Here is a 26,312-nt window from a genome sequence, read left to right as displayed (position 1 = left end):
TGTGAATTGGCCTATTACAGAAAACTATGTTGATCTATGTCCCTAATTAAGTAATCTTTATGTTCCTTTTGATCCAGTTCTATTACTATTTGGGCATCTGTTCTAAGAAAATCAAATATAAAAAATTTTTTATAGCAGCACTTTTTGTAGTACCAAAAAACTGGTTAAAAAGTAGGTGCTCATGAGTTAGGGAATGGTAGAGCAAATTGTTGTATATTAATGTAATGGAATATTATTGTGCCATAAGTACTTTATATTATTAAGAATTCACAGGAACTTGGGAAGATCTATATGAAACAATGCAAAGAAAAGTGGAAGGGCCATAGGATCATAAAAGAAAGCAGCAGTAAAAAGCATCAGAACTAATCACTGTAGTGACTTATCTTGGTTTCAAAGTCCTGGTAGTAAAACCTTCTTAGCAGAGAAATGATATAATACAGATTTGGAATGAGGTATTTATTGCAACACACAATTACTGTATTGATTAGTTTTGCATAACTAGACTTTTGTTACAAGGGGAGAGTTCTATAGGACACACCTGTTTGTTGATAGCAAAACTTTAAAAATTAATATTTATTTTAAAAAAACAGAATTTTGATAATCATTGTATCTTGTCTATTATTTTATATAGCAAGGAATTTCTTAATTTTATATAATAGCTTTTTCTTTTTAAAAATACATGCAAAGATAGTTTTCAACATTCACCCTGCAAAACATTGTGTTCCAAATTTTTCTCTCTTCCTCCCCACCTTCCCCCTCCTCTATACGACAAGCAGTCCAATATAGGTTAAACATGCACAATTCTTCAATACATGTTTCCAAAATTATCATGCTGCACAAGAAAAATCAGATCAAAAAGGAAAGAAAATGAGAAGGAAAACAAAAAGCAAACAAGCAATGAAAAAAATATGTAGTTATCCACATTCAGTCTCCCAGCCTCTCTGGGTGCAGATGGCTTTCTTCATCACAAGTCCATTGAAATTGCTCTGAATTACCTCATTATTGAAAAGAGTCACATACACCACAGTTGATCATCCCATAATCTTGTTGTGGCTGTGTGTGATGTGGGACTTTCCCCTTTTTTTATGATCTCTTTGGGACATAGACCCAGAAGAGAAACTAAAAGATCAAGGGATATGCACAGTTTGATAGCCCCTTGGTAATAGTTCTAAATTAGCAAGGAATTTCTAAAGCTGTAAAAATATTGTATCTAGGTAACAACTAAAATATTATAACTAGGTGACACTGATTGCTATGTTACCATTACTATTCTTTATTATGAGAATATAAAAATGAGAATATTAAAAAAAAAAAAAAACACTGCTAAGAATGACCACAGATTAGAACCTAGAACCTTACATAATTTACTCTATGCCCAATATAAAAGTAAATTTTTCAAGATAATGGGGGGAAATTATAAGAGTTTTGGTAGTAAGATAGAATAGTACCATTTAATAAAGCAGTCACTAAAGCTGTGATTGAGAACTTAAGAAAAAGATACTTGGCTTAAACAAAATCCAGAATACTACCTCTATTTCTATTCCCAACATTCCCCTACATGGCTACTATACTGTGGGGCTGATCCTAAATGTGAAAAAGATATAGAAGAAAAGAAAAATGAGAATTTAAGAAATATGTGCTCAAAAAGAAAAAGTCTGGAACCTTTCTAAAATGTTACACTCAGAATTGAACATAGTATTCTCAATGTGATCTGATCAGGTCAACTACTTTGGAACTCTCTTTCCTCCCTTGTTCTTGCTACTATGACTCTCATTGCTGCTTAAGATTGCATCTTTTGGCTGTCAAAGCATAATATTGACTCATGATTGAAATTGCAGTGAACTAACTACAGCTCCCACCACGTTTCCAGATTAACTACTAGTGAAGTACTTGTGAAATTGGTTTTATTGACCTCTAGTGTAAGACCTAAAACTTACTCCCTTTAAATTTTATCTGATAAAAAAAAAAATTTATCTGATAAGATTCAGTCTAACATTCTAGACTAATGAGAACTTTTTGGTGAGTCAGCAGTCCTTCCCCATTTGTCCTTTCTTCAGTATACTGAACATAGATGTGAAAGATCAAAATCATATCTTATAAGATTAGAAAAAAGGTTGTTTTTCATTACTGATTTCAAAGGACCTCAAAGAAGAAGATAAGTTTTCCCCTAAACTATATAAAAGTAACTACCCTTTGTTAACTCTTCGGGATGACGACAAATGCTGCTAAAGATAAGTGCTTTGGGGAAAAAATGTTTTACAAATAACAGGGGTCCTCTTTTCCTCAGTTCTGAACTTGCCACATTCAACTGATTGTTGCTATAGTATGCTAAGACAAGGGAAGTTAGTTAACTGGAGCAGAAATATTACCTCTGAGGATAAAAGGAAGAAGAGGGGAAAATAGAAGTAGTTATAAGGTTTAGGAGGATAGGCTAGGTAAAATGTTAGCTTTCTCACTATTTTAAGGGGCCAAAAAATACTAAAGCAAGGGAGATACTTCAGGAGGAACTGCAAGGTCGCTATTCTCTTCCTGTCCTAGATCTATCTGCCCTTTTGCTAAGCACAGATCTTTCATGACCTTGAAGCCTTACTGTTTCCTCTGAAGACACATCAGTATAAGCCTGATTTTGAGCATCTCAAACCAGTGGTACCAGCTGATTCTTGTCCTGTGGTACTGGTCAGTATGAGATTGAAATGAGATTTCCACAGGTCTATTTGTGGAAAGTACCAATCATCAACTAACATTAGGATCTATTTTTTTAACTAGGCACTGTGTTAGGTCAAAACAGGCCCTGCCCTCATGGATAGTATATTCTATGGAGAAAATAGCATGTATTTTGTAAATAATACACACACAAAATAATTTTAGAGTATTAGAGAAGGTGGCACCTGGGAGAATCTAGGTTGGACACCACTACATTAAAGTCAACATATTCATCATTTGGGTTAGGATTAATCAGTTTTCAGATACATATAATCTTCATGCAATTATTGGATGTTTGTCATGTGAAGTCATGTAAAACGTTTTTCCATATTAGCCATGTTGGAAAAGAAAATGCAGACAAAATAAAAGAAGAAGGATAAAGTAACAAAATGTATGCTTCAATCTGCATTAAATTAATCAGTTTTCTTTCAAGATGGGTTATATTTTTCATCATGAGTTCTTAAGAATTGTCTTGCATCATTGTCTTGATCAAAAGAGCTGTCTTTTAAAATTAATCATCCTTAAAATATTGTTGTTACTGTATACAATTTTCTGATCACTTTGCATGAGTTCATAAAAGTTTCTCCAAGTTTTTCTGAAACCATCTTGCTCATGATTTCTCATAGTGTTCTGTCACAATCATATGCCACAATTTGTTTCCCAATTGATGAATATCTCTACCATTTCTAATTATTTGCCATCACAAAAAGAACTGTCATAAATATTTTTGGAAATTAAAATTATCCCACATACAATAAAAAAGATTGAGAAAGAGGTCTGAATCAATGGCACTTTATTAAAGAATTCATATTTCCCTTTAATGAAGTAGACTATCAGATCTTTCTCATAATCTTCAATGTCTCCTGCAGATATCTAGTCATTCAGGAATAGCTATACCAAATACAGAATAATTCCATTGAATAAGCAAAATAGTATGTAGCAGGATCACAAGTTGGGTGAAATAAAGAATATCTCCAAACAAGATGGACAGGCTTCTCCTTAATTTGAGCAGGAGGAAATGCTACAAGCTTTCACAGTCAGTGACCCAAGTGGTCATAAGAGCATCATCTACTCCTATTGAACAAGTGATTGGTCTGGAGGTACAAAAATATTTTTTGGGATTTTCCATGTAGTTGTGATCTCTGACACTCTGGATTTGGTCACAATGATAAGGTAAAACAAGGGTGGGAAGCGTTTAGTTAACTTCCTATAGTTAAGCAAGTGAACTCAGTATCTGCAGCACACAGATTCATAGTCATATATAGAACTTTGATACGATTCTGTCAAATTAATATTGATTGAAATAAAGTAAGGGTCCAAAACGAATTCTCTCATTTGACAATAGAAGCTTTTCCCTTTTATTCGATCTCTGAGATAGGCACCCATCAGTAGTACTGTTAGGTCAATGGGTAGGCACACTTTTATAGTTCTTTGGGCATATTTCCAAATTATTCTCCAGAATGATTGGACTAGTTCGTAACTCTACCATGAGTGCATTAGTGTTTAAATTTTTCCACATTCTCTCCAGCATTTGTCATTTTCTGTTTTTAGCATATGAGCCAATATGATGTGTCAGGATAATGAGATCAGGGAATAGACAGGGGTGAAACTGTGTCCCCTTTAATCTGTAAAATAATTACTCTGCCCTTTTGATTCCTGGCCTCCCAGACTCCATAGAGTACATGAGAGAGCATATTTCCCAGGCTATTTCCATATTTCTAAGGCAAATCATCTCCCTCCTCCCCCAATTGGTCTTTTGGGAAACCGGATCCTCATTCAGGAAGCCTTCAAAGTGATTTTCATTCAATTGGGAGATCTGGCTCTGATACTGAGTAGCTTGAAACTCCAAGTATCTAGGCCTGGGGGCATTGGCTCTCTTTTTAATTGGGAGCTTTAGCCTCAGACTCCTATAAAGGACAATTCTAAACTCCACATTTTTGCAGTAGTCCTAATTAGTATGCTTTACTCCTTGGCATACCTGCCAGCCAGTACTCCTGCCCGCTGTGAAGAGACCTTCTTCTCAGTGCCAATCAACTTCCTTTTTTGCCACTAATATTTCGGGTTTGTGAATTCTTTTATATTGAACCTGCACCAACCCCAAGGGAATTGTCACCACTCTCTGCATTGCCACTAGAACAGAATCAGAACCAAATGATGAGGTGTGAGAACTGGTGTGGGAGATCCCCTCTGGTAGGAACCTCAGGTTTTATGCAAAAGAATTCACAAACCCAAAATCTGTGGCAAAAGGAATTTGATTTCTCCTAAGATGTCAGCTTGCTAGGAAGTCAGCCTTCTTAGTGGGAGGGAATATAGCAAAGGTGGGTTTCACTAAGAAGAAGATGTCTTAACGATGGGCAAGGTCCCTTAGGACATCTGTGAAGATTCAAGTTCAGTTTTTATTAGCTGAGGCTTGGAGTTTCAATTAAATTCAAAATTGAATGAGATTACTTAACTGGCAGTTTGAGTCACTCAAAGTTGATTATGCCCCAGGCCTAGATTTCCAATTGAAAAGCAATTACTTACCTTGAGAGTTTGAGCTACTGGAAGTGGTTCTAGACTAATACTCAACTCAAAAGAGGGTGCCACAGAGTCCCTGGGTAAGGTCTCCAACTGAATGAGACCACTTACCTGAGTTTCCTGAAGGGTGGGCCTCTTTCAGAGGAAAATTTGAGACTCAGGTACTTCCCCCAAGAAGGGGGGCAGCTTCAGGGTTCACCCCAAAGGTGAAGGGGACACAATTTACATCATCTCCCCCCAAAAGATCTCAGTTAATATCAAGGTGGTACCACAAAATTGTTTTAACTTGCATTTCTCTAATCAGTAGTTATTTAAAACATTTTATGTGGTTATTGTTAGCTTTGATTTTTTTCCCTGAAAACTACCTGTTCATAATCTTTGACTATTTATCAATTAGAAAATGGCTTTTATTTTTTATAAGTTTAGCTTAGTTTCTATATGTTTGAGAAGTGAAGTCTTTATCAGAGAAACTTGTTGTAAATATTTTCCCCAGTTTCCTCCTTTATTTCTACTTTTGGCTGCACTTGTTTTCTTTGTGTAAAAGCTTTTTAATTTAATGTAATCAAAATTAGCTATTTTACTTCTCATGATCTTTTCTCTTGTTTTATCATAAATTGTTCCCTTATTGATAGATCAGACAGGTAAATTTTTCCATGCTTCCTAATTTATGTATGATTTTTATCCTTTATGTCTGAATCATTTATCCCTTTTGACCTTATCTTAGTATAGGATGTGAGATGTTGTTCTGTGCTTAGTTTCTTCCAAATTTTTCCAGTTTCCCAGATATTTTTGTCAAATGTTGCATATTCACCCCCAAAGCTTGGATCTATGGTCATTTACTACTGTATATTATGTACCTGACTTATTCACTAATACACCACTCTCTTTCTTAGTCAATATCAAGACTATATAATGATTACCACTTTGTAATGTGGCTTGAAATATAGAACTGCTAGGCCTTCTTCCTTCACTTTTTTTTTCATTGATTCCCTTGATATTCTTGACCTTCCAGATGCATTTTATTATTTTTTCCAGCCCATAAAATAATTTTTAGTAGCTTATTTGGCATGTCACTGAATAAGTTAATTTACTTAGGTAGAATTGTCATTTTATTAGATTTGCAACACATTCTATTACATTTATTCTTTTTTTTTTTTTGAGGCTGGGGTTAAGTGACTTGCCCAGGTTCACACAGCTGGGAAGTGTTCTGATCTGATTTGAACTCGGGTCCTCCTGAATTCAAGGCTGGTGCTCTATCCACTGCGCCACCTAACTGCCCCCCATTCTCATTACATTTAAAAAATCATGGTAGAGAATTCTGGACAACAGCTGAACATATTGTAATTGACTCCTGACTTAGCATAGAGTGTGTCTAGTGCAGGCCAGAAAGAATGTATTTTCCCATAGTCTTGCAAGTTTAATCAAAAGGGGAGCAAAAATTGAAAAAAAAAAAAAAAGGGTAAAGGGAATAAGGAGATACACTGCCACATTTCTATGTGTATGTATGTGTGTGTGTGTGTGTGTGTGTGTGTGTGTGTGTGTGTGTTCTATATCACATATCCAGGATTTTACTATCACTGACTCTTCCGCCACACGTTGGGGGTCAGGATATAGTTCAGTGTCAGATACGGACTGACAAGTGTGAGTTGAAGGACGAGTCTTACTTCTGGCTGCAGGAGAGGGGATACAGGCTCGGGGTCCCTGATTTTCTCCCCTCTTTAACCCTCTCTCGGACTGGGGCTCTCCGGAAGGGGATTCGGAGCCAGCGCCCTCCCAGAGCCCTCCCCTGACCCGCGGCAGAATGCGGGCCCGACAGGGGAAGGATCCTGGAGAGAGAACTGCCCAGTCAAGCGACAGAGCCACAAGTTGAGAAACCCTTCCTTCAGTAGAGAAGTAACAGTTAATTGGGGATTGCTGGGTGCCAGAAGGAGCCGGCTCCTTTTCATGTTGATTACTCCTCCTGGTGGGCTTCTGGGAATTTCTCGTAGTTCACCTGCTGACTTCGCAGTCAAAGCGATAGAAAACAGAGATCAGAAAAGATCAAGCACCGCGAGGCATTCTGGGAGATGTAGTTCTGGGGAGTGATTTAATAAGCATGCGCGATCTCTCCTCTCTTGTCCCGACTGTGCTTGGCAGGAACTTCCGGTTGGGTTGGTGAGGGAGTTTGGGGAGTCTGGAGAGCCGAGATCTGGTGAGTTCTCCGCTTCGCCTGGGCCGGGATCTGGGCCAGGTCCTTCCCAACTTCCCAGTCCCCCTCGCTTAGGCTCCCTGCCGGCTCGCTTCTTCTCCCTTCCTGCGGCCTCCCGGAGGCTGTTTGGTTTCGGTGTAGGCTGAAGGAGTTGGGGGGCGGAGTGAGATGCAGGGAGGCCTCACAGCGTGGAAGAAAAGGGACCCCACCATCCCCCCCCCAAGGTTAGGAGCAGTCCAGATCGAACCAATCTAGAATCTCTTTCAGGATCTCCGCCTTCTCCCCCTTCCCCCCCCCCCGGCCCTTCTCCTCTGTGACTTCGTGCTCCAGGGCTTCTTTCTGTCCTTGTCTTGCTCTCTCTTGCAAGTTCTTCCTTCTCCTCCTGTTCCTTAAACCTAGGTGGCCCCAGCACCGTGTACCCTACCCTGCCTTCATTCATGCATACCGTGGGTTCAGTTGTCACTTCTGTGAAGATGATCCCCAGATCGACGCCTTAGCCCCAGTATCTCTCCGAGCTCCGTCCCGATTTTCCGCCTCGTGGCTGGTCCTTCCCTGTTCCCATTAGACTCGAAGTGTCCCTAGCTGATTCATTCCTAACTTAGCCCTCCCTAGATGGGATACGACCTTCCACACAGCCCCAGAGCCTCACGGGTAACTGTACAGTCTGTATGCAGCATCCTTCCATTCCTGCTACACCCTTGTCTGACTAACTCTCAGCCTCGCGTCTCATCGCCTCTCTGCTTCTGTCCTAACTTACCAATCCAACTTTACATTCCTCCGCTCAGAAGCACAGTGGCCATTTGCTGTTAACTGTATAAAGTAAAGCCTTCCAGCCCTGAAATTCAAGTCCCTCCACAATGAAGCATTCTCCCATTCCAGTTTTATCTCTTACTCTCCCCCCTTTTTGTTTCCTACATTTCAGTTACTACTATCCATTCTGAACTTTTTTAATTCTGTAATTTCGATCTGCGCTTTGTCTCTCTAGCCTTTGCTAGTGCTATCTGAAATGACCATAGTTTCTCCCATCTCCCAATCTCTTTTGAAATCCCATCTTTCCTTCAAGTCCGAAATAAACTATCCTTTCCATGAAGGCTTCGCTGCTCTTTCCCATACATCTAAAAGGGATTGCTGTTTTCCTCCTTGAATTTTTCTTAGCACCTTAGACATGTTTTAATTTACGTTTTCATATGCCTAAATATAAGCATTAATATTGTAATATATAATATATGTTTAATAATAATTAATATAGATATAGACCTTAAATTTATCTTGGCACTTTGCTTTTCCTTTGCATTCATATTCTCTTCAGTTAGTTGTCCATTTCTCCTTCCTATTAGATTATGAGTTTTGTCTTTAAGAAAAAAAAAAAAAAAAAAATATATATATATATATATATATATATATAAAAAATGTGGCTAACCTGTCTAATACTTGGTACTTAATAAACATTGAATTAAATTAAATAACACATTTGCCAACTTCCCATTTGACTTACTTGAAATATTCTTATTTGATTTGGCAGGTTCATGCCCTTGAAAGTTCTCTTAAGATCATATCTGTTAGGGGCAGCTAGGTGGCGCAGTGGATAGAGCACCAGCCTTGAGTTCAGGTGGACCCGAGTTCAAATTCGACCTCAGACACTTAACACTTCCTAGCTGTGTGACCTTGGGCAAGTCACTTAACCCCAGCCTCAGGGAAAAAAAAAATCATAGCTGGTGCTGATCCACATTGATAGAGGAGATTTCTTTTTAAGGAGTTCCATCTAGCAGTGAAATCAAAGGTTCATTCAAACAAAAATGTCAAGCACTGTGCTAAATGCTAGGAATACAAAGTCAAAAATAAAGTAGTCCTTGCTCTTAAGAAAGTCAATTTCTGTTAGGATACTGCTTTAGTATAGGATTGACCACTGATATAACCATGGTTTTTTTTTATGTTACTGGCTTTTCTCCCCTTAGTTTCTAGAACCTTCAGACATGGGTCCCCTTGCCTCCCAGTAGTCTCAGAACACCCATTGAGACCTTACATGATCCTTAGAGGCCACATATATCACTTGATGAGAGAACTGAAAAGAGAGAAAACAAGGATTTTAAAAATGCCACCTTAAAATCTTCTAATTGAATCTCAAATCTGCCTTTCTGAATGAAAGGGAAAAACTGGAACTTGTCTCATTAGTTATTAATGTTTGCTAAAAGCTTGGTACAATTTTATCCTAAATAGAGACTTTTTTAGCCACTGATTCCAATAGGTAGAGAGGTATACACATGAAATATATGTAGGGATTATTCAAGAAAACAGAGCTACAATTGGATATTCTTTAATCATCTAGATATTTGTTTAATTTCCCTCTTCCCAATCTAAAGTAAATGAAAATAAAATTTCTAAGTTTCAAGAAATGCTTTTGAACTATTCTGAAATGTTACAGACTTATAATTAACAATTTTTAGTCTTAAAAACTTTTAACAAATTACTTAATAGATTTGCTTTCTTATTGGACTTCCTGAATGCTATTCATCATGATTTTTAGGCAGCTAGTTGGTACAGTATGGTGTACCAATAGATATGCTGTTCAATATACATTTGGTCAAATGGGTAATTTTTGATATTTGGTATCCATTTTCTTTCATCAGTATCATTGACATAAATTTTGATATAAATTGTTCAATATTAGGAGATAATGGTGTTTGTCTTGGTTGTGGGAGTTGGGAATAGGGGTTGATATCAAGAAAAAACTTTCTTGCCTGAATCACGAATATATTCTATGCAAGCTAGCATATGTTCATGCTTGTTAAGTGATGCAGCAAAACTAAATATGCAGCAGCCTTTTCTGTGCTGGGAATCATTTGGTAGCCATCATTATTGTTTCTTTTTAAAAATTCTCTATTTTTTTCAGAGTAGAAACCTGCCTTCTTACCTTCCCATCCCACCCCTCTTACTTCTCTACCCTCCAATTTGAGAACTAAAGAAAAACAAATTCTGTTACAAACATGTGTAATCTACCAAAACAATTTTCACATTAGCTCTATCCAAAAAAATTTTTTGTCTCATTTTGCATTCTGAAACTTTAACCTAGATATCAGGAAGTGGATAGTTAGTTTCATCATTAGTCCTCTTATTTCGTGGTTAGTCATTTTGCTAATAAAAGTTCCTGATGCTATAAAAGTTGTTTGCTTTTTACTATATTTCCATAATTGTATGATTTTACTTGATATTAGATCATGAAAGTTTTCTCAGGTTTCTCTGAAATCAGCCTCTTCATCATTTCTTCTAACAATAGTATTCCATCACATTTATATACTATAACTTGTTCATTCCTTCTCCAGTTTATGAGTATTTCCTCAGATTCCCATTCTTTGCCACCTCAAAAAAGCTATAAATGTTTTTGTACATCTTTGGAATTTGTTTTACTTAGGTTTAATTCCTCTTCTTAATCTCCCTGACCTATAATTTTCCCTCTCCCATTTCCCCTTTCCCTCCTAATTCCCTTTTAAATAAAATTTACTTCTGTATTCAACTCTTGTCTGTATTTTTCCTTCTTTTAACCAGTTCAGATGAGGTTGAAGAGTCTATCCCTTCCTTATTTGTATATATATTCCTAATATCTATTTCTTTTAATTTTTCAAGAATTTTTTTTCTAACCTTCCTTTCCCTTCTCCCTCATCCCTTCTGCTTCCCTTTTCTTTCCATTTTTCTTTTAAGATTATTAAAACATAGCAGGATTACTCTTGAGCCTTATCTAATTATACTCTCTATTTCTCTGGAATATTAAAATACAAGCAGTTTATTCTTGTTTATTTAATTATCATTGTTTTATATTTATTGTTTTACATTTTTGTTTTTGAACCTGAAAACTTCTATGCAACTCGAAAATTTTTTAAAATCAGAAACACTTAAAAGTCTTCTGTTTCATTAAAGATCTATTTTTTCCCCATAGGATTATACCCAGTTTTATGGGTTGTTATTATTGGCTATAAGTATATCTTTAGCCTCCTGAAATACCATATTTCAAGTTCTCTGCTCCTTTATAGTGATGACTATATAGAAATATGTGTGTGATTCTTACTCTTCATAGTTGACTCCTTTCTGGATACTTGCAATCTTTTCTTTGATGTGGAAGTTCTGAATTTAGGCTATAATATTCCTGAGGAGATGAGATCTCTCTTCACTGCAGAGGTAAAGTGTTAAGGGTTTAAAATATTGCATATCCTGTTCAACATGATCACTGTATTGGTTAGTTTTGTGAATTGCTTTCCTTCCCTCTTTTAAAAAGTCTTTATTTTAAAGGATGACTGGATGGCTTGGAAGAGCAAAGAGAAGGAAATAAGTTCAGAAACAAATGTAATATAAAAACATAAAACAAAAGCAAGAATATGATTTAAAAAGAAGAGAATCTTCTTACCCAAAACAGACTTCTCCAGCCATTGATTCCAGTGGTAGGAAGATATATTCAAAAGATGTATGTAGGGACTTTAAAAGAAAAAAGTTACAATGGGATATCCATAAAGGAATCTCGACTTATTCTCTCTACCTTCTTGCCTTCCCATCCCCACCTTCTCCCCTCCTCCTCCAATTTTAGAAGTAAAGAAGAACAAATCCTGTTATAAATATACATAGTCTATCAAAACAAATTTCCACATTGGCTCTATCCAAAATAAAAAACTGGATCATGTCACTATGTTGAAGAAGAGAGTGATAAAAGAAAAGAGATAGCAGGGCAAATGGCATCTAAACACATTGGCTGAAGTGTTGAGCACTGATGTTTCACAGAAGAAAATACAGTAAAAATTTATCAGTAGCTCCATTTTAGGTAAATTAAATGAGTACAATTTTATTTAATAAATTATTTTTCAACTTTTAGGGCAGTGATTCCAGTAAGAAAAAAACAAAAAAACAAAAACAGTGGTATAGATACAATCTGAAGCCATGTATGAATTTTTTTTTTTTTTTTCCTCTGAGGCTGGGGTTAAGTGACTTGCCCAGGGTCACACAGCTAGGAATTGTTAAGCTTCTAAGACCAGATTTGAACTCGGGTCCTCTTGAATTCAGGGCTGGTGCTCTATCCACTGCGCCACCTAGCTGCCCCCATGCATGAAATTTGCACACAAAATAATATAAGATTCACCTTTTTCTCTAGATGCAAAAAGATCTTTTTTGCTAATGTTATTTAAAGGCAAGGTTATATGATGGATAGAGAGCCAGGAAGGCCTGAGGTCAAGTGCTCTCTGATACATCCTGGCTGTGTCACCCTGGACCAGTCAGTGCTTTAGGAACTTTCTAAACAAGTTGTAGAATGGGTGCTAAACTACACTGGTAGAGGAAATTTTCTTACCTTTGACTTCCCTATGCCAATGAAATCATAGGTTTAATCCCTACCTTCACGTAGGGTTGTCATCTCAGTTGTACAGATGAGGCATTGTACTGTTTTTTAATAATTTCTCCATTTGTAAAAATGGTGACACTTATGTTATAATCATAACTTTCATTTCCTTACCTGGTAACACTGTGATGTTGTAAAGTGACATAATAGTGATTCAAGGGAAAATTCTTTGGAAGAAAGATAATGTATAAATCCAAAGTGATAGTCTGCTATGGTATTTGCTAGATATTCCACAGAATTTCATGGTGGATGATATGAGAAAGTCATATCATCATGATAGGCACATGGCTTTTAATGTTGGTAGATTGTTACTTTAAAGCATAATGTTACATAGAACAATCTTGTCAAGACAAGGGCAGGGATTTTACAGTAACCTTTTGGTTATGCTCTCTGTTAATATTGTCATGAAGTTTTATTTGTTATTGTAAAATTAGGTTGGAAATGCCCATAAAAACATTACTGACAAGATAGGAAGAAATAATCATCCACACTGCAAGAAGGAATAATAATAGGTACATTTCTTCATTCTCACCGCCTTATATTATTTTAGAATTGTTATTTGTTAACAAACATCAACAAATATGAACTTCTTCTATACACAATTAAGAAAAAGAAATGGTAGTGTATCTCCATTATTATACATCTTTCTTTTTCTCTTTTCGATTTAATAGAATAATATTACCAATGCCTGGCTTTTCTGTGCCTTCTGAACTTTCTTTTGCTCCCTTTTGTGTTTTTAAAAAATGTTTCATTGACACTTTTTTACTATCACTACCACTACTCTCCTATTCTTTTCGGTACCTTTCCTTCCTTTCCTCCCAGAATAAAATCCCTTCCTTATAACAAATAAGTATATTCAAGCAAAACAAATCCATATATTGTCTATCTGAAAATAGGCATGTCATTCTGTGCTTTTTGTCTTTTATTTCTTTGCCAAAAAATGGGATCTCTGATACATCATCTTCAGTCTCCTGAAGTCTTGATTGTTTAGTCTTTCCAAGTTGTTTTCCTTTAATTTTTCTCCTGGTTGTTGTGTTTGCTTTATTTGGTGTCATTTCTTACAACTCTTCCCAGATTATCTGAATTCATCATTTTTGTCAGTTTTTACTGTTCAAAACTTTCATTTGTAGAGGCATCATGGCATGCTGGAGAGAGAACTGACCTTGAAGCCAAGAGACCAGGGTTCAAGTCTTGTCTCTGACACACACTGGTTCTTTGTGATCACAGCTGGCTATGTCCCTTAACTCTATGGCAGTGTTGTCAAACTCAAATAGAAACCCAACAAGCCATATATTGATTTAAAAAACCTCAAATTAACATTATTAGTTTTATTGTTTTATTTTTATTTGTTAAACATTTTCCAATTACATTTTTATTTGGTTAGAATCACACTCTGCTCTAAGCAACTAAGACTATAAGTTGCAGAAAAGATTCCAGGCTGCCGTGGTAGGAGTTACTCACTTGAGAGTTCCCAACACCTGTAAAATCACAGGTTCCCATCCTTCTGGCCATTTCCCTAATTGTTGAACACCCATTTTGTTTCCATTTTACTATAAGAGAAAAATGCTATTATAAATATTTTTGGGCATATAGATCTTTTTCCTCCTTTCATCTACCTGGGGTATATGCTTAGTATTAGTATCTCTGGGAAAAAAGAATGTGCACAGTTTAGTGACTTTTTAGGGATGGTCCCAAATTGCTTTCAGAGTAACTGGACAAATTCACCATCTCAGAAAGGGTGGCACTTTGTTAAAGTGGACCTGGAGGGGCAACTAGGTGGCTCAGTGGATAGAGCACCAGCCCTGAAGTCAGAAAGACCTGAGTTCAACTATGACCTCAGACACATAATACCTCCTAGCTGTGTGACCCTGGGCAAGTCATTTAACCCCAGTTGCGGGGGGGGGGGGGGGGAGAATGACAAAAAATGACAAAAGTTCTCAAACATAATGGGAATATGTGACAAGAAAGTAAATAACCAAGACCCATCTTTGTTTGAGGGCTGTCCAGCTAGGTCACACTTTAGACAAGTCCAGTGGCTTTGTGGATAGCAAGGGAAAGGCTATGGAAGTCATAGAAAATAACCTCTTTATTGGTTGTAAGAAAAAAAAAAGTTTTTTTTGTATTTTAAACATTTCAGGTTATGCCTTAAATTAGTAGAATCATGAAGAAAGCAGGTCTAAGATGAAGGGCTAAGGTAGACTGCAGATGAGGGAAAGATAGGATGAAAGGGATTGGTAGGTGAAGCACAACTGGATCATTTCATGGTTTCCCTCCACCCTCTGCTGCTTCTCTGACAGATGACCTTTATGTCTCAGATGTCCCTGAGAACATAGATTGCAAAATATTCTTAATCCCTATTAGATCTTTGGTTCTCCACAATGAATTGAAAATGGCATGTTCTTATACTTATCATTGACATTGTTTTGTTTCCCAGATCCCAGAGAGAAGCTATTTGTCACTGGTGACCAGTACCTTGTGGTGGCAACTTAGTGACATGACAAAGAAACAGCATTTAACCCCCAGAGCCAAGAACTATCTGTAGTGAGGTCAACCTCTAAAGGTGAATGATGGCTACAGCCTCAAGCTGCCACGTACAAGCTCTGCAGAAAAACTCTACCTGGAGTCAGAAAACTGCCCTTCAGGTGGAAAGAACAACTGACTCTGAAGTCTTCCGTCAGCACTTCAGGCAGTTTTGCTACCAAGAGGTGGCTGGGCCCCATGAAGCTTTTAGTACACTTTGGGAACTTTGTTGTAGGTGGCTGAGACCCAAGACAAACTCAAAAGAACAAATCTTAGAAATGCTGGTTCTGGAGCAATTCCTAACCATTCTGCCTGGGGAGATCCAGGTCCAAGTGAGGGAGCATCATCCAGAAAATGGTGAGGAGGCTGTGGCGCTTGTTGAAGACTTGCAGAAAGAAACTGAGAGACCAGAACAACAGGTAAGAAAGAAATATGCTATAACCATAGGAAGAAGTTATAGCGAGGCGGTCAGAGTGTCAACTGACATAGGAGACAAAGGATCTACATTACCTTTCTTTTTTTTTTCAATCTATATTGTGTGTTATGACTATTGCCATCACCACTACTTTTACTGCTAACAGCTTACTTTATAAAATACTCACGCTGGAGATTTGTAAGCATTATCACTCCCATTTTGCATGTATGGAAGCTGAGACTTAATGCAATAGCTTGTCCAGAGTCATGCCATTTGTAAAGGTGGAATTATTCCAACTTGGATAGAGGTGGAAAATGTTAAAATGAATATGGCTGAAATGGAAGTATCTCTGCAAAAAAATTTAAATATTAAGTCATCAGAGTGTGCTTTGGTTGGTGGAAGAAAAGAAACAGGGATAAGGTGAAAAGTGCATGGGATTGTATATTATTCATTGAGGAAGTACAAGTCTTGTGGACTGCTCTGGGAAATGATGACCTTAATAGAGGTCTTCAGCAAAAGGTTGGATCAGATGGTTGTTGAGGTCCAAGATTGTGTAAATAGTCACCATATTATAATGAAAGCAGTGTCAGGAAAGTGCCATAGTTCTTTTATAACTATTACTAAGAGCATATTAGATTTCTCAAAATAGAAAATATTTTCTCATTTTAAAGGTATCAGCCTTTGACTTCTGTAAACTTCCTGTCAAGCACAGTATCTAAAGAAATAATATTTTAGTTACTATTTCTGCAGTTTTATGCCTGTCTAAGGATTTTTAGATTTCACTTTTCTTGGAATAATATCCAATTTTAGACTATATGGTAACTATATATAGGGCTATTCCCAGTTTCCAGTCAGTGTTCAAAACCCAGAAGTTCTTGTGGAGAAGATAGTGTCTCTGGGAACAGCACAGGAGTCTATGAGCTACCACCTAAAGCAAGAGGAGAACCAGCAGGAAAAAGATCCTTCAAAAGATGCATCATGGAGCCTTCATCAGGGACCACAGGAACAGGCAGACTATGAACAGGAGTCTCCAGTCAGACCAGACACAAGTAAGGAACAGTGATTGGTGGGGTGGAGGAAAGGAATACCTGAGCTCCTGTAGTACATCTACTGGTGGGTTCTCATTTTAAAGATCTTTAGAAAAGAGATTTTCAGGATGATTTAATTGATATAATAAATTATAATTAAGAAGTGCTTTTTGCCTGAATGTAGTTAGCCCCTAACTATTTCTTTATCTCCAATATCCTTTCCTTTACAATGTTTCTCCAGTTCCTTTTGTCTTTACTCAGAGATCTTTTTTTTTTTTTCCCCAGTGCTTTTATTTATTTTCCAAATGTAATGATCAAAAAGCATAGGTAGAGGTTTCTTTTTCAGTAAGACTAGTTGATTGGAACAAATCTGCCAGTCTTAGAATTACATTTTGACTCTGGATATAAGCCTTATCTAGAATTAACAAACTTTGTGGGGCTCAAAATAACGTGAGTGATTTCTTTGTTTCATTCTTTTCTTGTTAATATTTAAAAGTAAAGCAAAATTCCCTATTTTGTTTTATAATTCTAGGGAGATTCATTCATTCATTTATTTATTTATTTATTTTTGCTCTCTGCCTTGTGGGGTGCGCTAGTTCTCACAAGGACAACAACTGAATCAATCAGGATTTGGTTCAATTTCACAAACATTTGTTAACTGGCCTATGTATGCAGGTCATGCAATCATAGCTCAGCATAGTGATGAGAGAGAAAGTTTAGATAAGACATTTCCTACCCTCATATAATTTATAATCATAATAGTATTATTTGGTAGAGATTACAATGCTTCAGTCCCCAGATTCTAATCCAGACTTCTAAATGACTCATGATTACAAAGATACTATTCCCTTCAAGTTAATAATTGGTGATTAACCACTAGTGGGGGGTTCCTGGAGGAGTTTGGAAAAGGGCACTGATTTCTTTGGTTTCAGAGGATAAAGTAATGAGATTTAAAAAGGGTATTCTTGGGACTGTGGGAGGATTTTATTGAGTTAGTAAATTAGTGTTCAGACATGTTTATAGAGAAAATCAAGAGAAGGTTTATCACCTTCCATCTCTCTGATAATTCCTTTTCTTTCCTTCAGGCAAGTTGGCTCCCCAGGTTTCTGCCTTTCCCTGGGAGAGAAGGAAGAGAAACCAGAAGATGGAAGCCGTAATCCTTACAACTGGTTTTCAGGTGAGCTGCTGTTCTTGTTTTTTTTCTAAGATCACAAGGTTTCATCCTGGGACTTTTTTTCATAGTCTAGAGTTCATTTCTTTCTGTTCTCAGATCCCTTTCCTTGCCAAGTAAATCAGGCAGATTTTAAAAGAGCATATTTGGCTTCTTGCAGGCATCCCTCATATTATTTGAATATATTATCTCTTGTTTTTGCCCTGTTTTCCACCCCACCCATACCTCACTTTAACTACAGAGGCTCCTCACCTCAGCTCTCTTCTTGTGTCCTGATCTGATCATTGTGCTCCTGTCTCTGCCCCTCAACCTAGGATAGAGCGATGCTATTTTCTCGGTAGCAGCAGGTACCGGTGTTGTTACAGGAACCAGTCACATGTGGGGATGTGACCATGTCCTTCTCCCAGGAAGAGTGGAAGTGTTTGAATTCTGCTCAGAGGGTCCTCTACAGGGGTATCATGCAGGAGAATTACAGAAATGTGGACTCATTGGGTAAGAATTCATTTCTCCTGTAGACTTAGAGCCAGTTTGCTTACTAACTCAGTTTCCTAAACTCCAAAACCTTCCAGAGACACAGGCTTCATTGCCTCTTGTGACAAACTCTTCCCTTAGTATAATTTCTACCTCTATTTTCATGGCCTTTTGGAGGGACTGAATCATGGTTTCTTTCTGGGTCCTTTCCCATCTCATCCACTTTGGAAAAGAGTCCTTCTAACTGATTGTTCTGATTTCAGTGGTGACCCAAATTGGCCATTCTTTTGCTATTTCTAAATCATCGTGTTTTGCCATCCCTTCGTGGGATGGCAACCATCTCAAATAGCCTCCAAGAAACTCCTTGTTTCTGGGAAATTCTAACATTTACCTAAAAGTAGGGATTCTTTGTGGTCAGTATAAACTATGATTTTCCCTTTCTGCTTGCAATGTTTAGGACTTTCCAAGCCTCTTCTGATCTCTGAGGTGGAGCATAGAAAAGATATATGTCTTCCAGATCTTCAGGGTTCCAAGGAAACAGAAATCCTAAGCAGCTCCCATACAAATGAAGACCGAGTACAAACTGAGAAACTAGCAAAGAGAGAAGGGGAAAACTGGGGAGGCCAGAAGCAACAGCAGGACTTGGAGGATGAAAAAATCACAGGTGAGCACTGTTGTTTAGAGGAAACAAAGACATTCCTTTTAAGTCACAATGAATCTCAGATTTATGAAAAACTGACCCATCAACAAAATGGCCATGAGTATAGCGTGGTAGTTGATCAAATAAGAGAGTTGTTCTGTTTCAAGAATGGGCTTCCTTTTTTTTTTTTTAAATCCACTTATAAAATTTTGTGTTCCCTTTGTCATCTTGGGTATAATGTTGGGATTTAATAGAATGATATAAAGTCCCAACACAATACCATGAGGTTGTATGTTTTCAGTGGTGTGAGCAGGCCCTCTATTGATTCAGGTTATATCTCCTTCATACCTTTCTAAGGATTGAGTTGCTCTGGCCAACCTTCTGTTGATGAACCTTTCTGAATTTAGGCTGGTACTACAATGCTAGTTTGTTGCTGAACTTTTAATTGAAACCTTTTGTAAATTGCATTTTTAGAAATTTGATATATTTTTTTAAAATGGCATTATCAATTCCAAATGACTCCCTCTTTCCCATCCTCTACTGCCCCATAACCGACAATAGAATAACTAAAAATGATCTTTAAATTTCCCATATTTTTAGCCCCTAGGTTTAAAATATTTTTTCTTTTTATTTAGGATATGTGAATGTAAAGAAATCCCTTATAATGCACAGATTTCCTCAAGGTAAAGAACTATACTTAAATGTTATATTTCCTAGGATAGGGTTTGTTTTTGGTTGTGGAGGGGAACTTCTGGTATGAAAATTCTTCTCACAAATACGGTGTGACAGTTTTATGTAATTTATAGACTTAGAGAGTTTCTGTGGCATTTGAGGATTATGTGACTTGTCATCATCACAAAGCTAGTTTGTGTTAAGTCAGAACATGAACTTGAATTTTTCTTGTTCCAGAGCTAGCCATTATTCTACACTGTCTCTAATGCATAGAAAAGTACCATTTCATAAATTCAGGTTAGGATTGAATTTTTGTTTTGGGCAAATCTGCTCATGTTATCATTCCTATCCATAGCTTTGCTTCTTTTCCTGCACCTATCTAGGCTCTACATATACCTTTACTTCTTTGTGTTTGCATTGAAGACATTAAAGTGTGTCTCTGTGAACAAAATGGTATTAATATGAATAGTAGTGTGATTTCAGTACCTCTATAAAGGTGATAAAATAGACTTGTGTTTTCTTTTGTGATGCCACAAAATGGGTTTTTTGACATTCTCTGATCTTCTACACATGGCCAACTTCTTTCTCCTTCAGTCAGGTCAGAATTGTAGGCTTGAGAATGGGATTGGAGAAAGAAGTTGAGTATAGCCTTGCCCTCTAGATCATCAAAATTAGACTGGAATCAGATTAGATGTTTGGGAAAAACCCTAGACTAGCTCTTCTGGATAAATTCTAGATAAACTCAAATCTTTTGAGGGCTTCTGGGCTTGATCTATATTTCAAGGATATTTGTAAAGGATGGCTAAACTCTAACTTCTGCTAAGTGGCATTCTCTAATATATATCAAAATAAGCAAGGTTGGGAATATTGTGATTTTGAAATGTTAACTCATTAGTTTCATATACACAGGTAACCATAGAATTATAGACAGGAGTTAGACTAGATTAGATGCCACAAAGTATAGCAGGAATGCCCAGCCTCTCTTTACCCTTTTAAGTTCATCAGAATCCACTTATCTGTGTTATTTTGATTCTTTCCTATCTACTTTTACTTTAAAACCAACATTTCTTATTGTTGAATAAATGAATAAATTAAAAAAGCATTTTTTAAGCCCTTACCACATGCCAAGCACTGTGTTAAGCCCTGGGTATACAAATACAAAAACAAATATAGTCTCTGCCCTCAAGGAACCTACATTGTCATAGGGGAGATATTAGTGTTGCCCTTTCTTTGCTTTCTGTCCCCATGCCTGAAGTTCTTGCAGAGGTGATTTCTTTTTCTGGTCAGGATAGAAGAAATGTCAAGTTTGAAAAACAAGCCAAAGGAGTCTGGAGACCCAGGAAGGTTATCAGAGATTGATAAAATGGGTTTTAAGACGCCTAGCCAGAAAGTTGAGAACCTTGGATTTCAAAACCTCTTAAATCAATTTAGTAAGAATTTCTTACATTCATAATGGTGGTAGGAAAAACTAATTTGGACTACATACCTTGAGATCTAATCCAAATTTGAGATTGTGATTCTAGGAATCTCTTTGCTGGCATCATTTCAATATCTGATCTTGATTCTACTTTTATTTATTTAATGTTTTTTTGGTCCCTGGTTCCATTCAGAACAATTGTTTCCTTTTTTACATTTGTTTTTAAGATTTTTTAGTTCTGGGTTCTCTCCCTTATCCCCACCCACAATTAAGAAACCACATGTGAAATTATGCAAAACATTTCCAGAAAAGTCAAGTTGTGAAAGAAAACATGCATCTCTCATTCTAATGAAAATTAAAAACCCTTGAGAAAAATTAAATCTAAAAGAAAGAGAAAAAGAGAGAATGCTTTAGTCTGTATTCAGACATAATCATTTCCTTATCTGGGTATGGATAGGATTTTTCATCATAAATCCCTCAATAGTTGTGGATGCTAGCTAGCACTACTAAGAATAGCAAAGTCATTTGTAGTCATTCCAGAACATTGCTATTACTTAGTGTACTTTAGAGGACTGTTCATAGAGGACTTTCCAGGTGTGTGTGTGTGTGTGTGTGTGTGTATGTATGTGTGTGGTTTTTTTTTCCCCTGAGAGCATCAAGCCCATTGATTGCCATAAAACTGTAATATTTCATCAAAAACATACATCATATTGAGTCATTCCCAAATTGATGGACATCCCTTCAGTTTCCAATTTTTTTTTGTCCTGAGAAGAGATCTCCTGTGATTATTTTTTGTACAGATAGGTCATCTTCCTTTTTCTTGTTTTATTATTTTTTTTTTTTTCGGAATTTCTTTTGGTATTCTTGCCTAGTAATGGTGTTATTATTAGGTCAAAAAATGTGCATGAATTTACAGCCCTTTGGGCACAGACCTGATTTTACTTTGGACAAATTTTGTTACTTATCTTTATACCAATGCTAGCATTGGGTTTATAAATCTTGACTTTTTTCTAATCTTAACATGGCAGAAATTACCTCCAAAGTAAAACTAAGATGTATTTTCCTAGACCCAAAGGCTATGTTTGCTCAGTACTAACAATCATTTTTCTCCTGCATTACTTCAACAGAACTAGAGAAAGGTTTTTTATATTCAGATGCCCATACTTAAGAACTTTCTCTTTTCAGAGGTTAGGCTAGTTACAAAGAGGGTGTGCCCTTTGGCTTTTATCACCAAACAAATACCTCAGTGTAGCCTGATACTTGATATAAAAGAATTATCTCCTCTCTTTGGCTTTACTTTTGTGCAAAATAATTTGCTTGTCAGGGTCCACCAAGAGATGTTGTATAAAAGAAAAAACATGCTGGTCATGGTCATTTTTCTATAAACACAGGTTGAAATCACTTTTTAAAAAAGAGAGAGAAAAAGAAAGAAACTGGAAATCTCAGATATTTAATGTACTTAAACAGATCTCTAATGGAGAAGTAAAGCATTCAACTTTTATTAATATAAGGCTTGGCTTCTTACAGATTGTGTTTCTGACTTGATCTGCTAGTAATTTAGTAATAATTACTTTTTTATGGCTTCCTTTCTGGCACAGTCAACTAATTTCTGTTTTTTTCAGGTTTAGAAGTCAAGAATGAGATTAAAAAGGAGGATCTAAAATGGGAATATTCAGAAAAAGACCAGCTGAGCAGAACAATACCAGGAAGATTTAATCGACAAATTTTCCAATATCCTGTTTTGAAAGAAGCCTGTGAGACTGTAAGCAAGTTAAGAAAACAACTTATAAATTTTCCACGAGAGAGACAAGACAAACCAGATTTCCATGAGAGAGATTTAATGAAAAAACTAGATCAACAGAAACTCTGTGTTGGAGAAAAACACTATAAACAATTTGCATATGGAAATAGCTTCTCTCAAAATTCCCACAAATCAATCCCTGAATTAGAAAAGACTACTAGATGTCATGAGTGTGGGAAAAGTTTCAGTCGTGGTTCTTATCTTGTTAGGCATCAGAGAATCCACACAGGTGAGAAACCCCACAAATGCAATGAATGTGGGAAAAGTTTCAGTGAGCGTTCCAACCTCACGGCCCACCTGAGGACCCATACTGGAGAGAGGCCTTACAAGTGTGGCGAGTGTGGGAAAAGCTTCAATCAGAGCTCAAGCCTCATTGTCCACCAGAGAACCCACACAGGAGAAAAGCCATATCAGTGTAATGAGTGTGGGAAAAGGTTCAACAATAGCTCCCAGTTTAGCGCTCATCGGCGAGCTCACACTGGGGAAAGTCCATATAAATGTAGGGAATGTGGGAAAAGCTTCAATAATAGTTCCCATTTCAATGCCCATCAGAGAACACATACTGGTGAGAAGCCCTATGAATGTCCTCAGTGTGGGAAAAGTTTCAGTAAGAGTTCTGCCCTTACTAGACACCAGGGAGTTCATATGAGAGAGAAGTTTCTGATTCAGTCAAGGCTTAATGTAGTTGAGAGAAACATATCATAAATATATGCTGCTTGGAGGAAAGGATGATAGAGAATTCTTGAATCACAGCTGGCTAACAGGTGCTTGTTAAGCTTTTCTTAACATTTCCACCGAGTCTGATCCATATTCTAAGACTATCTCTGGTTGGCTTTGTACAGTACAGGAATAAAATCAAGAAACCTGGGCCAGACAGTTCAGCTCTGACTAAAAAATGCCCTTCTGTTACATAGTTTCAGTAAGGCAAAGGAATGTGACCCATGAATTCATTGGCATAGACCTTTCCTTCTGTGATCCCACATGCACTTAAAAAGGATACACAAACTGACAGTGGAGGTGAAAAGTGTTTCAGGGTCAGTCTTCTTGGCAGGAATTTTTTTGGCTGTTTTTAGAATTATGATTCCATCAGTGTATGCAACCCCTAATGTGTAAACTCCTTCTGCCAGTACAGAATAAGCAAGTTATGTTTAACTTTAAATTCTTAGAAATTGCTTGAGTCCCTGAAAGGTTGTGACTTGCCCATGGTACCCCAACTATCTGTGACTTGAACCCAGATCTTCCTGACTCCAAGGCCAAGATATGTGGGATCATATATCTTTCAGGTAAGATAGTTAATAATATAGAATATTTCCTCCTTCTGATTTGAATATGCATTTAGAATTAAGCCATAGGTAACCAGTAATTCAGTTTCAGGTTCCCAGGGATTGTTGGCACAATGATCTACTGAATAAGTTGCTTAGAAGGAATACTAAAATATCATCAATAAAATGGGATGGAATAGGGTCAAACCCATATAAAATGACTTGATCTTGGAATATATGTAGTATTTGGATTTGCCTTTTTAAAAAATGAAATGAAATAAAATGTAGTGATTATTTTGGCCCAATTCTAGCATTTTAAGTTAAAAATGTGGCTGCTAGGAATTGGCTTGCCTTCCTTCAACAAATGTTTTGTAAACGTTACTGTTTCTGATGAAAATAAAAGTCTCTCCCAACCCTTTTTGTGTTTTGTATTCAATTTTAAAATCTCTTACCAATACAGAGTACATAGAAGGGAATTCAGTACAGCGTACGTACAATAGACTTCTCATAGAAGTCAAGTTATATGCAATAGATCATGCAAAGTAGAATGTTCAAATGAAATGAGTCAAAAGTGTCTAATTAAATGTAAGTAAATGGGGAATGGGAATGTAATGGACATGGAGGAGGAAGTGGTTTTAAAGAAACTTTGGGAGACCTGTACATTCTGATGCTAAATGATGTGAACAGAACCAGAATAATATATATAATAATGGTATGGTAAAAGCAAACACCTTGGAAAGAATTAGGAACTCTTTATCAGCTTAATGACCAACCACAATTCCAGAGGAGTAATGATGAAACATACTATCCCTCTCCTGATAATGAGGAGACAAATATTTGTATACTGTGGAAATTTAAATCATCTCATTGTTGAAGAGAGCCACATCCATAAGCATTGATCATCCTATAATCTTGCTGTTGCCATGTATAATGATATCAGGGAAAATTACCTTGAAACAAAAGATCCTAAGGTTTTAGTTCATAGATCCAAGGTATTTTAGTTTTTTTGTTTTTTTTCCTATTAAATTCAAATGTCTGAACTGTTGATATCAATAATGACAGAACCAACAATTTACCTGGGACTCTTCTAGAAGAAAGACTATTGCTACCTGTTGCTCTTCTGAACTCTCCTTTCCATGAAGAGCAGGAAGCTAGAAAACTAACCTTGATGAAGAAGGAGAAAGGATTAGGGTGATAAACCATACATTTCTGTAGTATAAAAGAAATTAAGTAACAATTTATGTTCTTGTCAAAATTTGCTCAATTCCATCTTGACTTGTCTGGCTCCAAATCTTTATTACTAGATGAGAACCTCAAATTCATCAAGAACATCAAGAAAATCACTAATATTAACCCTATAGCTACTGAAAACACTAAGCCTGATTCATCTTCTCCAATTAGATGTTCCTCTCTATTCACACCTTACTTAATAATTTCAATAGGATTGAGGCACAGTAACTACATGACACTAGTTATCTTCCATTATGATTTACTAAATACAGGTAAGCTCTGTGTCTCTCTTTTGCCTATGGAAAGCTTATACAGACTCGAAGTTTCATTTCATATGCAAAATACCATAAACTTCTCCATTCACTATTCTAGAGGCTTGCAGGGATTATAATTATCAAACCTACAATAAAAGAAGCAGAGCTCTGAGCTAATGGCATTTCATTAATAGGTCCAAAGTCTCCTCATGATATGAGCCACCTCCTTCCAGTACCTTGTTTTTATAGAGTTTGATACTCAAATATGCAAAAGAGGCATGGTAAAATACAGAATCTCATTGTTTAACAGACTTTGCTCTTGGCTCTCAAAAATGATACATCAGTGGGAGAGGTGGGGGGGGGAGGTGGTATTGAAGCCGGTTTTAGTCCCTTTAAGAAACTATTTCCTATTGTTCTGTGATTCCTTTCAGATTCCCAGCCCCTCTTGGCTGAGACATATCCTCCCCAGACAAGTTGTCTTTCCAGGATGCCAGAGCCTTTGATTCAATTACAAATCCTGGTCAAAAAGCATCCCTTTGAATTTCAATAGGAGATCCAGGCTTGTCCCAGCCCCCATTCTGACTTGCTTGGGCTGCCCAGTCCCCACTGGTTCTGATCTGCTTGATGTCCCAGCCTCCACTAAGACAAT

General features: G+C 36.8%; 1 protein-coding gene across 5 annotated transcripts in view; it reads left to right on the top strand.

The window, feature by feature from the left end:
- The window catches only part of ZSCAN32 (zinc finger and SCAN domain containing 32), a 32,076-nt gene extending 7,484 nt beyond the window's left edge, over nucleotides 1-24,592 (top strand). Inside the window, exons 1-8 of one of the 5 annotated variants that reach the window (XM_074279925.1) lie at nucleotides 7,320-7,411; nucleotides 15,217-15,721; nucleotides 16,562-16,766; nucleotides 17,831-17,922; nucleotides 18,282-18,408; nucleotides 18,845-19,051; nucleotides 19,663-19,710; nucleotides 22,739-24,592. In XM_074279925.1, the coding sequence (XP_074136026.1) occupies nucleotides 15,347-15,721; nucleotides 16,562-16,766; nucleotides 17,831-17,922; nucleotides 18,282-18,408; nucleotides 18,845-19,051; nucleotides 19,663-19,710; nucleotides 22,739-23,622 (1,938 nt within the window). In that variant the 5' untranslated portion in view covers nucleotides 7,320-7,411; nucleotides 15,217-15,346 and the 3' untranslated portion in view covers nucleotides 23,623-24,592. Of the gene's footprint in view, nucleotides 1-7,319; nucleotides 7,412-15,216; nucleotides 15,722-16,549; nucleotides 16,767-17,830; nucleotides 17,923-18,281; nucleotides 18,409-18,844; nucleotides 19,052-19,662; nucleotides 19,711-22,738 lie in introns of those variants that run through there. The other 4 variants (XM_074279927.1, XM_074279923.1, XM_074279924.1 and 1 more) reach the window with 4 other exon arrangements.
- The last annotated feature ends 1,720 nt before the right edge of the window (nucleotides 24,593-26,312 follow it).

Source organism: Sminthopsis crassicaudata, chromosome 1, assembly GCF_048593235.1.
Source record: "Sminthopsis crassicaudata isolate SCR6 chromosome 1, ASM4859323v1, whole genome shotgun sequence".
NCBI lineage: Eukaryota > Metazoa > Chordata > Mammalia > Dasyuromorphia > Dasyuridae > Sminthopsis > Sminthopsis crassicaudata.
Note: the sequence above shows the minus strand (reverse complement) of the source record. Positions and strands in the feature narration are given on the sequence as shown.